Genomic DNA, 12529 nt, shown 5'->3' with positions numbered 1-12529 from the left:
TTTGTTAAATGTTTGCCCAACTGGCTATTTGTTAATAGTCTACTGTGCTCCTAGTTTTGTTTTCGATAAACTACATACAGTCATTGTATGTACACTGTTGTATGCACGAATGAAACAATCGATAATCATAATAAAAAAGATAGAAGATTAGCAAACCAATTCTTATTGCCCAGGGGCCTTCAAGAGAATGGGAGGCGCAGGTCCCTATAAAACTCAGGATCAGTATTCTCCACTCTGCTCTTCACCTTTCAGTCAAATTCATTTTTGAAAAAAGTTTAACAAACGATTTTAAATTAACGTTTTTGGACCTCGGTTGTAGAATACTCTATCTCCTCACTTTAGTGCCGATGGGAACTGATTTTTACAGAGAAGAATAACACTTTTTCATCTTTCCATCACTCATTCTGACCTGTTCTCTTTAGATCCCAACAGTATACCTCTCCGCAAGTAATATTGCGTGCAATATAGGCCTACCCATTTCTCACACCGAGGAAAGTTTCATTTTAATCATGTATAGATACCAACTACTATTTAACCTCAATTGACATTATGCTCAAACACATGTTATCGAGGAAGTATAGATTATCCATGTTGTAACTCAAAGGTTTATCGAATCGTTTGACATTATTCAGGGCATTTCAGGCTTTTTTCTGAGCCACAAGGAGATATACTCAAGTCCAGGACTTGAGCAATATGACCTTGTCATATAAAACCACTGATCTCTGTGTTTGAGATACATGTATGATGTATCAATGAACAAAACCCATTTACTGCAGTATTAGCATCTTTATAGCGAATCCCCTTTAATTATCATCACCTTTGTACGCCAACAACCGAGCCGTTTTTGACCAAAGAGTCGATGAGCATGCCCTCTATTGGCAAAAAAGGTAAACGTTTCTCCGATTCGGCCCGCGCTCAAGCATTGTGTGCGCGGTCTCTGGAAGATCTTCGACGTTCTGTGTTATTTTGTCGGTATATAAACCTGCCAGTATGTCGACGGAACAAAAAGTAAGTTGATTTTTAAATTCACGAACGTTTGATTAAGTGTTAAGAGTAATAGTTCGGAAATTTATAGTGTTTCTATTCCCTTGAGAAAATATCGGAGTTGGCATCCCTCGAGTTTAGTGCACGGTAGTGCTGCCGCCGGTGCATGCAGCACTGTACATTCTGAAGCACGTAATTCGCAGTTCGTAATGCGTTTATGCCTTCAGCGAAACTCATGTGCGTTGGTAATACGCACACACAAAGCCCATACAGCCCCATGCGCTTGATGGCATGCAGTGCAGTGCCACTAAAGTGTTGCAGTTAAAAAACCGGTTGCCTTGTCTTCAGGGCACTTGAAAACATTTAACAAGCATAGTTTCCCAATAGCTCTTTGTGTATACATAAAGATAAAAGACTGCCTGAAAATAAGTGAAATATTAATTCATAATCATTATGACCTGTGTGTGTGAATGGGGGACTGACTGGGTCGTTCAAACATTGAATCGATCAATGCACAAGTCAATGGCATGCGTTGCGAAAAAGGTTTAAATTTGCCATCCTATGTTAGAACCAAAGATAATAGATAACAAGATACGAAGGCGCGCGATAAAAATGGACACAAAATGGCTACCCAACATGACGATACAAAAGAGGGCAAGAAATCTAAGTAGAAAGGTGTACAAACTTATTACCAGTACTTCCTACACCTACATTTTGTAGGAACATCATTCATTTCAAAAAGTAGTGGTATTTATATATCTTAAAAAGATTTAAAAATTATAGTCGTAGCTCTTTTTCGATTAACGGGATTAGTTTGAAGAACAAGATTTTAGAGTAATAAGGATTATTTCGTGGAGGTAAAAATTTGGCAACAACATGATCTCACAATCAAAACACTTGATAAACAACAACAACATCTTCAAAGACAGCGCGTCTCCGGCAAAGACACACCGTCACCTGAGACGCGCTGTCCCTGAAGCCGCTGCTGCTGTTCATCAAGCGTCAAGGCAGCGCGTCTCAGGTGATGTGCGTAAATACGCTTGAGGACCGCGCGCTGTCCATTTGTTTTGTACAGGATTAGCGCGAACTTTCCTGTCTTATTAGTTAAGCGTCTTTGGTTGGGACTCTAACAGTTAGTACTGAATAGGCCTAGTCTAAATTAGATTTAGACCCCTACTTTTCTATTTCTACTAATAATTAGACACTCTTACAACTCTGTCTCTATTTTACGCTACCCACAACGCCATGGCTGTAGAATTCTTTTACAGAACTGAGCCACATGAGCATCAAGATAATTCTGAACACATGTTATTGGATGTTGATACAGCCAACGTGACAGGGGATTAGACAATTGTCTGGCTCATGAAGAGAAACCTATCAATCCTCATCATCATCATGTAGATCTACGTACATACAAAGGAGAAATTAGATCCTGTGATCCTCGGACCTTGGTCTGCTCCCCAGTCGAATATTGTACTTAGTCCACCTTCTCCGGTGTTAAACTAACTGTGCGACCAGCCCCAACGCTATAAATTAATTGTGTAACCAACATTACAAGGAGCACCCTGGGGTTAGCGTCGAGCCTACTAATGAGTATTGTATGATTGCTAGATGCATAGTGTAGAGTGTACATTGTACATGTATTTTATCTAGTGCAATATCAAAATATCTACAAAATACTGGAATTCAAAACTGGTGCAAGTGAAAAGAAGCTTGCCTCCCCTTTTTTTGCAAAGCTGGATGTGCTGGACCCCTTGTCTGAACTGGTCCGCAGGTGGGCAGCAAGCAGTTGACCAGATTTTTGGGTAGCGTGTTCCACAAGCGGATGGAGTCTGGGTAAAGAGAACATTGGAAATGAGAGTCTTGGTATTAAATCGCGAAAGGGATGATTACCTTTTGAGGATGACTTTGTCAAGTGGTAGTTGCTGTTTGAAAATAGGTGCTAGGAATTTTGAGAAGTCAATTAACAGAAATTAAATATCACAACCTTGAACTGAACCTGACGTCCCTGTGTTTAGTAAAGTAGGCCACTGGAGTTGGTGGATCATGGAAGAGACATTGCTTGTTTATCTGAAGTCAGTCAACACAAACTGAGCAAAGCGGCATTGTACCATCTCAAGCTTGTTGATGTTTTTGTTGTTGTTTTTTTTGTTTTTTGTTTTTTTTTTGGTCAATGGCTTTCAGACAATACAAGCATTCTCCTGGTCTTATGAGTTTCTTGTAGCATAGCACCTTGGTCTCATTCTGGTGAGGATACAGCCCAATGATATGTTGTACTGCAGGAAGGTGCATTGTACTTGCTCCTTTGGCTTCCTTGGTCATGATGTTGGTGTGTTTGTTCTAACTTACATGTACACATGTACCGTAGGTCTTTTGAGAGGTGAATACCAAGATATTTAGCAGTACCTGAACTGTTGAATATTTCTCCATGGATCCTGTAATTGTGATAAATGGGTGACTTCTTTCTTGAGATGCACAGCACTTGACATCTCTGTCAGAACGCTGACAAGTCCCCTTAATTTTGCTGGAGGCTCTCTTAAGACTAAAATATGTCTACACTTTTTGCCTTTACAAGAGCATATTAAAGGTGCATAGTCCCGGTAGTGTAGAGGGCGCTGTTGATGATACTGCTGATCATCATTAGCATTGATACGAAGATTACCGAAGTTGAGCTGTCCTCAAGAGTAAAGTGTGTAGGTGTTGCTAAGTAACGTTGCCTTCGTTGTCTTCTCTGTGCATCGCGCAGTCTGTAGTAATGCCAGGGTGCGTGCATATGTGCTTGTTATTATGACATCACAAAAGAAGTTTGCTAAAGCTGTCATCCCCCTCAGCCGAATCATGAGCCGAACTGTGATCCGACCACTGACTACAGTGAATCGGACTTCTTCGGACTCGGGGAAGTGGGCCAAAGCGTAAGGGCTAAAGAGGAGTCGATAGCGTAGGTCTCTATAGGAAACTTGTGCCGTGCGCCCGCGTACGCATTTGACTAAAATATCGGGACCATGCACCTTTAAAACCAGGAATTATTTTGCCTTTTGAAACTAACAGTAACACATAGACTTCAGTACATACATTTCTCCCTGATTGCACTCTGAAACACAATATGAAGGGATGAAAGATCTTTAAAGTGCACACCCCACTTCAAAACGTTATAGTATCGTGCAACTAGGAATATGTGAAATTGTGACCAAAGATAAAATACCCTAATGCATGTAACTTGATTGTCTGTAATTGTTTTATGACTTTCCATTTCTGTGTTATCCACCTAGGAAGTGAAACCGAGCAATGAGCATGTGACACTCAAGGTGACGGGAGATGTAAGTATATTGGACACTTCCTTATTAGCCATCAACCTTGAGCATTTTTACAAAGTCAACCTCTCTTCACCCAAAGAAGCAGTGAATCTCAAAATGTTGGTGGAAATGAGATTGTCAGGGTTGGTTGACGCTGGGATGACATGAACCAGGCAAAGAAACATACAAACACTCACACTTTCACCTACAATGTACCTGCACCCAACTCACAAACGTGCAAGCACATTAGCACAGTCACATAAGGGTGACTGCAGGCATTCCAGTGATTTTGGGGAGGGGAGGCCATCGTAGGCAGGTTCAGGTGCAAACAGATTTTAAGATGTACGGGTCATGCTTGGCTGGCAGTGTTGTAACATAATGGATCTATAGAAATGTGGAAGGTGGAAACAACGGTTTGGAAAAAGATCTTCTTTGGTTTTATCGAGCATTTAACTTGCTACATCAGTATACACAGATCAATTCCAAAAACTTTTGAAAACCGTTTGTTCCATTTATAAGTAAAACTTCCTTATAGTTCTGATTTAATTCCTCTGCAACTTGGTTAATGATTACAAACTGTTGTAAAAGTGATTTGTTTTGTTTTTTCTCTGTTTTGCGTAGTTCACTGATGTCCAGAACAAATGCAATGCACAATATGTTTGATTAGTTTGCTTCCTCCCCCCTACCCCCCCCCCCCCCAAGTATGAGTAGTAATATTTGTAGATATAGCACTACGGATCTTAACATCACCGATCAGGAAAGTATTAAGAAAAGATGCAGAGGGAGTTTGATGATTTCTTTCTGAATTCTTCTTTCTTTCTTTCTTTTTTTTAAATGGGGTTTTGTGCTTAGGATGGATCAACAATCAGCTTTAAGATCAGGCGGAAGACCAAGCTCCTGAAGCTCATGGATGCCTACCGTGACAAGCAGGTGAGTAAGAGGCTCTAAGAAACCTGGACTTTCACGAGAGCCTAGTCCTAAGTAATATGTACACCGTATGTACGTTGGAGTTACGACTGCACTGGGGGGTATTTCATGAAACTTTTTGTCGGTGATTTACACCGACAACTGTTAAAATCTACTGAAATCCTTGCGTCTGATTGGCTGATAGCAAATTTGTTGGTGAAAACCTCCGACGAATTCGTTGATGAAACGCCCCCCTGCTGTATGAGGTGCATCGCAACTTCCGTAAAAACAGAAAACAAACAAACAAAATAAACACAAAAATTGCAGAGGGACTTAATTCCAATAAAAAAGATTCATCACTGTTTTGAATTTTGATAACAAACTTCATTGTATTTTTGCATATTTTGCATATTTCCATATAATTGGTTATGTTTATAAATTAAATTGTAAGTTTAACAGGTATCAACCAAATGTTGCAAGCTGTGTGTCAGAATTTTGAAGAATTATTGAGCGTGTGATATGAAGAATAGTTGAGCGTGTTTATGCAAAATTTATTTGTCTCAAACTTGAGAATGAGCCTCATGAAAAAGAGAGCATGCACATTTGTGTTTTCATCCACACAAGTCATGATGTACATGTAGTTTGTGTGGTGCATTCAGGGGAGGATAAATTGTCTTGCAATTGATGCTGTGGCATAACAAACTTATCCATGCTGCACTTTGGCCTGAATTCACAAAGGTGGTTTAAACTGAGACCATGATACAAATTTAGACCATGGTCTAAAATAAGCGTTAAATAGGCGTATCAATACATGCGCGCATCAATGCACGTTTTATTACTGGATGTCTGTTAGCGTACGCAATCTGTTAATCATATCTGCGCAGAAGAAATATACATAAACCATGGTTTAAATTTAAACCACCTTCGTGAATTCGGGCCAATGTGTTTAAGAATTTTTGAAATCTCCCCCTAACTGGCACGAACAAAAGCGAGTTTGCTGCTTTATTTCTGGAAAAAAAAAATAATATGGTTTTATTGCAGGCAAACACATTGTATTCCCAATGAACCGTTGTGCAATTGATCAGTGTGAATTCTGCTGGAAGGAACAATATTTTATTAGCATTTTATAATCATTGAAGCTGTAAGTCTGAAGTGACAAGTGCTGCAATATTTTGTGGATTCATGTCATCTGTTGCATTCTGTGGAATGTGATTATCCCATTGAAGCAGTGAGATGACAGTAAGGCTGGCTAAATCTCATGCGAGAAAATCCAGGTATTGTTTCTGCCATGTCTCTACATGTATTTGTGTGGACATGTTTTGTATTTGTTTTGATTATTATTATTATTATTGTTGTTATTATTGATATTATTATCATCATGGTTATTGTCATTATGATCATTATTATGATAATATTGATGATGATGATTATTTACATTTTGTATCAACAATTCTTGTCACAGCCAACAAATTGACACTGGCTGTGGATCTCACATCGGTCATAGGTTTGGCAGATTGATTAATGTATGTCAAAAGTACTAGCAATTTTAAGCAGCAGATGTAGTTGTAGATATAGTCATCATGGAAATGCCATTTTCTTCTTTTTTTGAAAATAAGATTATAAAATTGACAGAAATATTGAAAGTGAAGTCAAATGCAATCAGACTAAGAAAATCTGCATTGTTGTGAATGGAACATGACAAATTCAGCATTCAGTATAATGAGGGAGAACAGCTGTGCTGTTTTGTTTTTTTACCTATTAGCCTAATGTATGTGACGGTCACAGTACCCAAGTCCCAAGTATTTGATTTGTTGTTGTTATTGTTTTTCTTCATCTTTGTGTGTGTGTGTGTGTGTGTGTGTGGGTGTGTGAGTATGTGTTACTAATTTTTCCTGCTTGATATTCTTATAACTGTAGGGCTTACGAGGACATCATCTCCGTTTCCGGTACGACGGGCAGCCGGTAAATCCTGACGACACACCAGAGGCAGTAAGTTCTCTTGATGTCATATCGTCTGATCGTGCATGTGGTTTTTGTCGCTTGAAGGAAATGCCAGATCATGTGACAGCATAGCTTGTCCACTGGCAACATCCTTTTTTTTTTTGCGTGCTGATCACTTCAAGGTTTTTCTGAGGGAGGGACTCACCTAAAGTAATATGTCATGTAATGTATCAGTGGGACAGAGAGTCACATCAGATGTGACAGTGACAACTGAGACGTGGTTTAAACCATTGATTCCTGGGGGAATTTTGCTGCGTAAATTGTGTTGTTATAAAGTGGCACCGTCTGTACAATGTTTATCTTGTAGTGGATAAAGATTCTAGGAACTTGATAAATTCTTTAAAGGGGCATAGTCCCGGTAGTGTAGAGGGCGCTGTTGATGGTACTGCCGATCACCGTTAGCATTGATACGAAGATTACCGAAGTTGAGCTGTCATCAAGAGTAAAGTGCGTAGCTGTTGCTAAGTAACGTTGCCCTCGTTGTCTTCTCTGCGCATCGCGCAGTCTGTAGTAATGCCAGGGTGCGTGCATATGTGCTTGTTATCATGACATCACAAAAGAAGTTTGCTAAAGCTGTCATACCCCTCAGCTGAATCATGAGCCGAACTGTGATCCGACCACTGACTACAGTGAATCGGACTTCTTCGCACACAGGGGAAGTGGGCCAAAGTGTAAGCGCTAAAGAGGAGTCGATAGCGTAGGTCTGTATAGGAAACTTGCGCCGTGCGCCCGCGTACGCATTTGACTAAAACACCGGGACCATGCACCTTTAAAATGTGCACGAGCTCAGACAAAGAATGAAAATGAATTGCCATTTTGAGGGAAAATTCAGAGTGTTTAATTTTCTGAAGTTTGTTGCCATTTATTGATCAGCCGTGAACTGAACCATGAAGAGGCTTTCAAAAACTGTGTAACAGATACAAGTAGTACTAGTATGATATGAACAGCAGCAGGCTCAAATGAAAGAAACATTCTTATTCTGCCTTACAAAAGACTAATAGTGAGAGAGAGAAATGGGATGAAAAGATGATCAGCACCAACCCATATAAATGCAGTTTCTGCAATTTGATGAGTTAATGTTGTGTGAGTTGACCATAAACTTTAACATTAATCCTTTTAAATCCCCTATAGTGTGGGATTCATGGGTGACCCGGTTCATCCGCCACCCACTGGGAAACGTTCGAAAACCGTGTACGTGTATAGCACTAGTCAGCGAATATGTGCGTTGAAGCGTACGCTCATTAGTAATGATTGACTCCAATTGTGATCAGCACTTACACAGAGATTAGTGATAATGCTGTACACAATTTGTAAGGGGCTTCTCGAATACATCGGAACCGGGCCATCCTTCCCACTCCGTGGTATCCCCAAGCTGCTGGGTCTTTACAGTCTCCAAGTTACAACCAAAGATAGTAGAGATAACAAGATACGAAGGCGCGCGATAAAAATGGACACAAAATGGCTACCCTACATGACGATACAAAAGCGAGCTAAATACAAACTCAGTACACCTAGAAACATCATTCATTTCCAAAGGTAGTGGTATTTTTGTTATCTTAAAAAGATTTAAAAATTATAGTCGTAGCTTTTTTTTTGATGAAGGGGATTATTTTGAAGAACGAGATTTTAAAGTAATAAGGATTATTTCGTGGAGGTAAAAATTCGGCAACAACATGATCTAACAATCAAAGACGCTTGATAAATAACAACAACAACTTCAAAGACAAGCGGGTCTCAGGCACATCACCTGAGACACGTGTCTTTGAAGTTGTTGCTGTTTATCGAGCGTCTTTGAGTGGTCTCGGGTGACGTGCGTAATACGCTTGAGGACCGCGCGCTGCCCATTTGTTTTGTACAGGATTAGCGCGCACTTTCGTGTCTTTTCAGTTAAGCGTCGTTGGTTACAACCAGAGTGTGGATTATATGGCATAGAAATTAGTGTCTGCAAATCTCAAGCTCCCTATCATTGCATTCAAAAGGAGTCAATACCTTTGAGAGGATGCCTCACTTGTCCCCACAGTAATTCAAACTCTTGTTCCTTGCAGGGGAAGGCTTCAAGGAAGGAGCTGGAGCAAAGATTCTAAAGCCACTTTACAATGGCCGATATAGCACCTATTTTCTCATGTACGAGTACCGGTAGCACATGTTGTTGCTACCCATCTTCCATGCTGTTTTGATCCTGGGCTGCACCCTGTCGCAGGAGTCAACTGTATGGGGTTACTTCATTACGTGAGGGACATGTGTCATCCAAAATCTGGTCGTAACCCGTTTTGTCATTGAGTTAGTCTTGCATGGGAAAATCAGCAGTGGAATTTTCATGAGCAAGTGCATTGTTAAAACAGTGGACTCCCGTTATAATGAAGTCCTCGGGGACCGGCAGTTTTCTTTCATTATCAAAATTTTGTCATACCCAAACAAATTTAAATAAAACATCGAGCAGATAACGTTGCCGCCTGAATTTTTTCTTTGTTGTAACTGGAGTTTCATTGTAACCATGTTTGTTACAATGGGAGTGCACTGCCTTCAAATTTTGTATGATTTTTAAAGACTTTGATGCACCGTCTGTGACCCTCTTCCTCCTCAATGCAGCTCGCTCTCGAAGACGACGATCAGTTGGAAGCATACCAAGAGCAGACTGGAGGGAGAGGGTAGGCCGCATCCTCACCCCGATGGATAGGAGGAGGTTTGGTCCCTTATTTTCACCACAACCTACATGTATGGCAGCTGTCTTGCATCCTGCTGACCAACTCGTCAATCCATTCTCCCAGGACCCCCAGTGTCCCACTTCACTTATTCGGGTATATGTAATCTAATCCAGTCTGACCCCGACATCATGTCCTCACTTTGCACTTCATAGATCAAGGCCCTCTTCCATGAAGACAGTCATCCGAAATGATAATCAGTAATTACAGTTACTATGGCAACAACTAAAATGATCCTCTCCTAGTTAGACACACCCTGGCTGTTGTCACAGTAGCTGCAATTATTGTAGCTTGCAATTGATGTAAAGTGTTTAATGAAATTGGGCCGTGATAAACAAGGAAGTGGCACATTATAACTATAACACACTCTCTTGATACAATTATATTTAAAGCAATCAGTGGAAGTAACGGAGAGCCCTTGATGCGCTATACCACCTGTGATGCAGGAACACAAGATGATAGGAATTGTAATTATGTGTAATGTGAAAAGAATTTCTCCATGATTTCTTAACCACTACTATGTATCCAGTTTAGAATGAAGTAGAAAAGAAAGAAAGAAAGAAAAAACAAAAACAGGTCATCATCAAGATGGGAGCTGTGTGTATCAGTGTAAATTTCATATTTCAATTTCTAATGAATAGTGTCATACCTCGATTGTCTGACATAGGTTCTGGTGTAGGCCAACACGAAAATTGCCTCAGAAGGAGGGTATCTGGCTTAGCTGTGTAGGATAGAGTTGAGAAGAGTTGGAACTAGGCATGGAAACACTCAAATTGTTGGACGCTGTTCGGAACACCAGAGGTCAAGAGGAATGACTTTGTGAATCATATTTTGTGGGTTGTGGATTCTCTTTTTTTGTGTATAAATGTCATTGACACTTTGAATATTGTACATTTTTATTGCTGTATCATTGAGTTTTGTCCTTTCCAGCTTTTCCTCATTATGTTTCATCTGATTTTCGTCAACAGCTAGACCAAACAACTAAACATGTACATGCATTTTTACCCATTGCAATGCTTGTGAATAATACGGCCGGTTTGTCTACAGACAAGTCTGCTTGGAATGTAACCAAGAGCACCCATAGGAGTCATAACGGTTCTCTTGCTCTCATTTAGAAGCTCTATCTCTTCGGTGTCAACCACACAACTTGATGCTGACTTTCTGTTAGTCAGGATGAAGAAATTGTCCAGAAATCCCTGGCCATGAGAGCACTGTAGGGGTGATATTATTTATCCACATACCTGGTGCATTTTGAGTGCTAAAAATTAAAACAACATCCTCTGCTGCTACCACATTCTTTCCTTTATTCAAATGTTGATGGGAATTCCCCCTTCCAGGTTTCACTCATTCCAAAAAAAACCCCTAAAACCTAAAAAAATAAAACTACTAGCCAATGGCAGCATGATGCTTTGATGCTTTTGTGTGTATTCAGGCATCACTACCACATTTCTTCTCTTTTTTTTTTCTCTCTGACCAGAATGAGTACCATTGGGAATAGGCTGATTCTGGTTTATTTAGCTTGTAATCCTGCTTCATTTGGACATGTTCATTTACCTATACGAATTGAGACATAGTATATGGGGAGGGGGAATGGTGGGGGGGCTGGGGAGTAGTCTTAATAAATGATTATTTTATGAACTAATATAATTGTAACTTAATTTCTTGTCCCATGTTTTAAAAAAAAATGCTTTTGCCACAAATTGTTGTGCAGTTCTTAAAAAAAAATAAATAAATGTATTTTCGTAAAAGTATTCTACACTGAGGGCAAGGATGATGCCCATCCAATTTTCCAACATTAGAGCCTCAGATATAAATACTGAACAAGTATGTCAGAACACTAGCGCATTTGTGGACATTCCAGTCATCTGGTTTTTGTTTCTTGTTTTTTGCATGGAGGAGAGAACGGACAGCTCTTTTTTAGCCACGATCTGATTTTGCCTTGTAAAAATCCTGTGATAGTTGGTTCCATTTGTTCGCACCTGCAGGTATATGAAAGCACCCCAAGTGACCAGTGTACAGTGGGCCCAGTGGTCACAGATAGTGTAATTCTGATAAAACTGAAAGTTATGCACCGAGTTGTGTGAACATTATTTTGGCCTATTGATTGTATATGTGCCCTTTTCCATGAGTTGCACATTGTATATGCAGAGAGTGATTGAGAGAGAAGAAGAAAAACGATGTAACATATTTTACATATCATACCATAATGAAACTGTAATAAGTACCGTAGATTTCATGTACGATCAATATCTATCTTTGTTGCTTTGTAGGTATTTGCAATTACTTGACAATGCACATATGAATAGACGTAAAATACACTTGCAACATTTGGTAATTTTTTTTTCCTCTTATGAGCCTACGACTTCATTTAAGTGAGGGTAAGTAATGCGTAGCACATACACAGTTTGACATTTTGCCTGGTTTAGTGATGCATTTATGTTGTATACGTGTTGTTATATTTGTAGAAGTGCTCTCCCACTAGGGAAGAAATAATGTTTTGAAAATTCGGGAGAGTCCGTGTAATTTTGCTCTGGAGATTCTTCTTCATTGTGAATGCAACACCCCTTTCATGAGTCCATTCGTACCCCCTGCAGAGCTGCCAAGTCGCCTGATTCTGCAGGGGGTGCCCTGTAAAGAAATAGC

The 12529-nt window shown here is 39.9% G+C and overlaps 1 protein-coding gene across 1 annotated transcript; it reads left to right on the top strand.

Moving 5' to 3' along the window:
• Nucleotides 1-899: 899 nt before the first annotated feature.
• Nucleotides 900-11468, top strand: LOC139743797 (small ubiquitin-related modifier 3-like). The gene is made up of 5 exons (XM_071654253.1): nt 900-1008; nt 4254-4301; nt 5130-5207; nt 7101-7172; nt 9774-11468. The coding sequence occupies exons 1-5, from the start codon at nt 991-993 to the stop codon at nt 9834-9836; spliced, it is 279 nt and encodes a 92-aa protein (XP_071510354.1). The 5' UTR covers nt 900-990; the 3' UTR covers nt 9837-11468.
• The last annotated feature ends 1061 nt before the right edge of the window (nt 11469-12529 follow it).

The sequence above is a fragment of the Diadema antillarum genome, unplaced genomic scaffold (assembly GCF_040938485.1).
Source record: "Diadema antillarum isolate AM-2024a unplaced genomic scaffold, OU_Dant_1.0 seq00001106_RagTag, whole genome shotgun sequence".
Lineage (NCBI taxonomy): Eukaryota > Metazoa > Echinodermata > Echinoidea > Diadematoida > Diadematidae > Diadema > Diadema antillarum.
This window is presented reverse-complemented; position numbering and strand designations above follow the sequence as displayed.

Coding starts and splice junctions, on each gene's coding strand:
- LOC139743797 (XM_071654253.1), top strand. Junction 5,208..7,100: donor ATGCCTACCGTGACAAGCAG/GTGAGTAAGAGG, acceptor TTATAACTGTAG/GGCTTACGAGGACATCATCT. Junction 7,173..9,773: donor CTGACGACACACCAGAGGCA/GTAAGTTCTCTT, acceptor TCCTCAATGCAG/CTCGCTCTCGAAGACGACGA.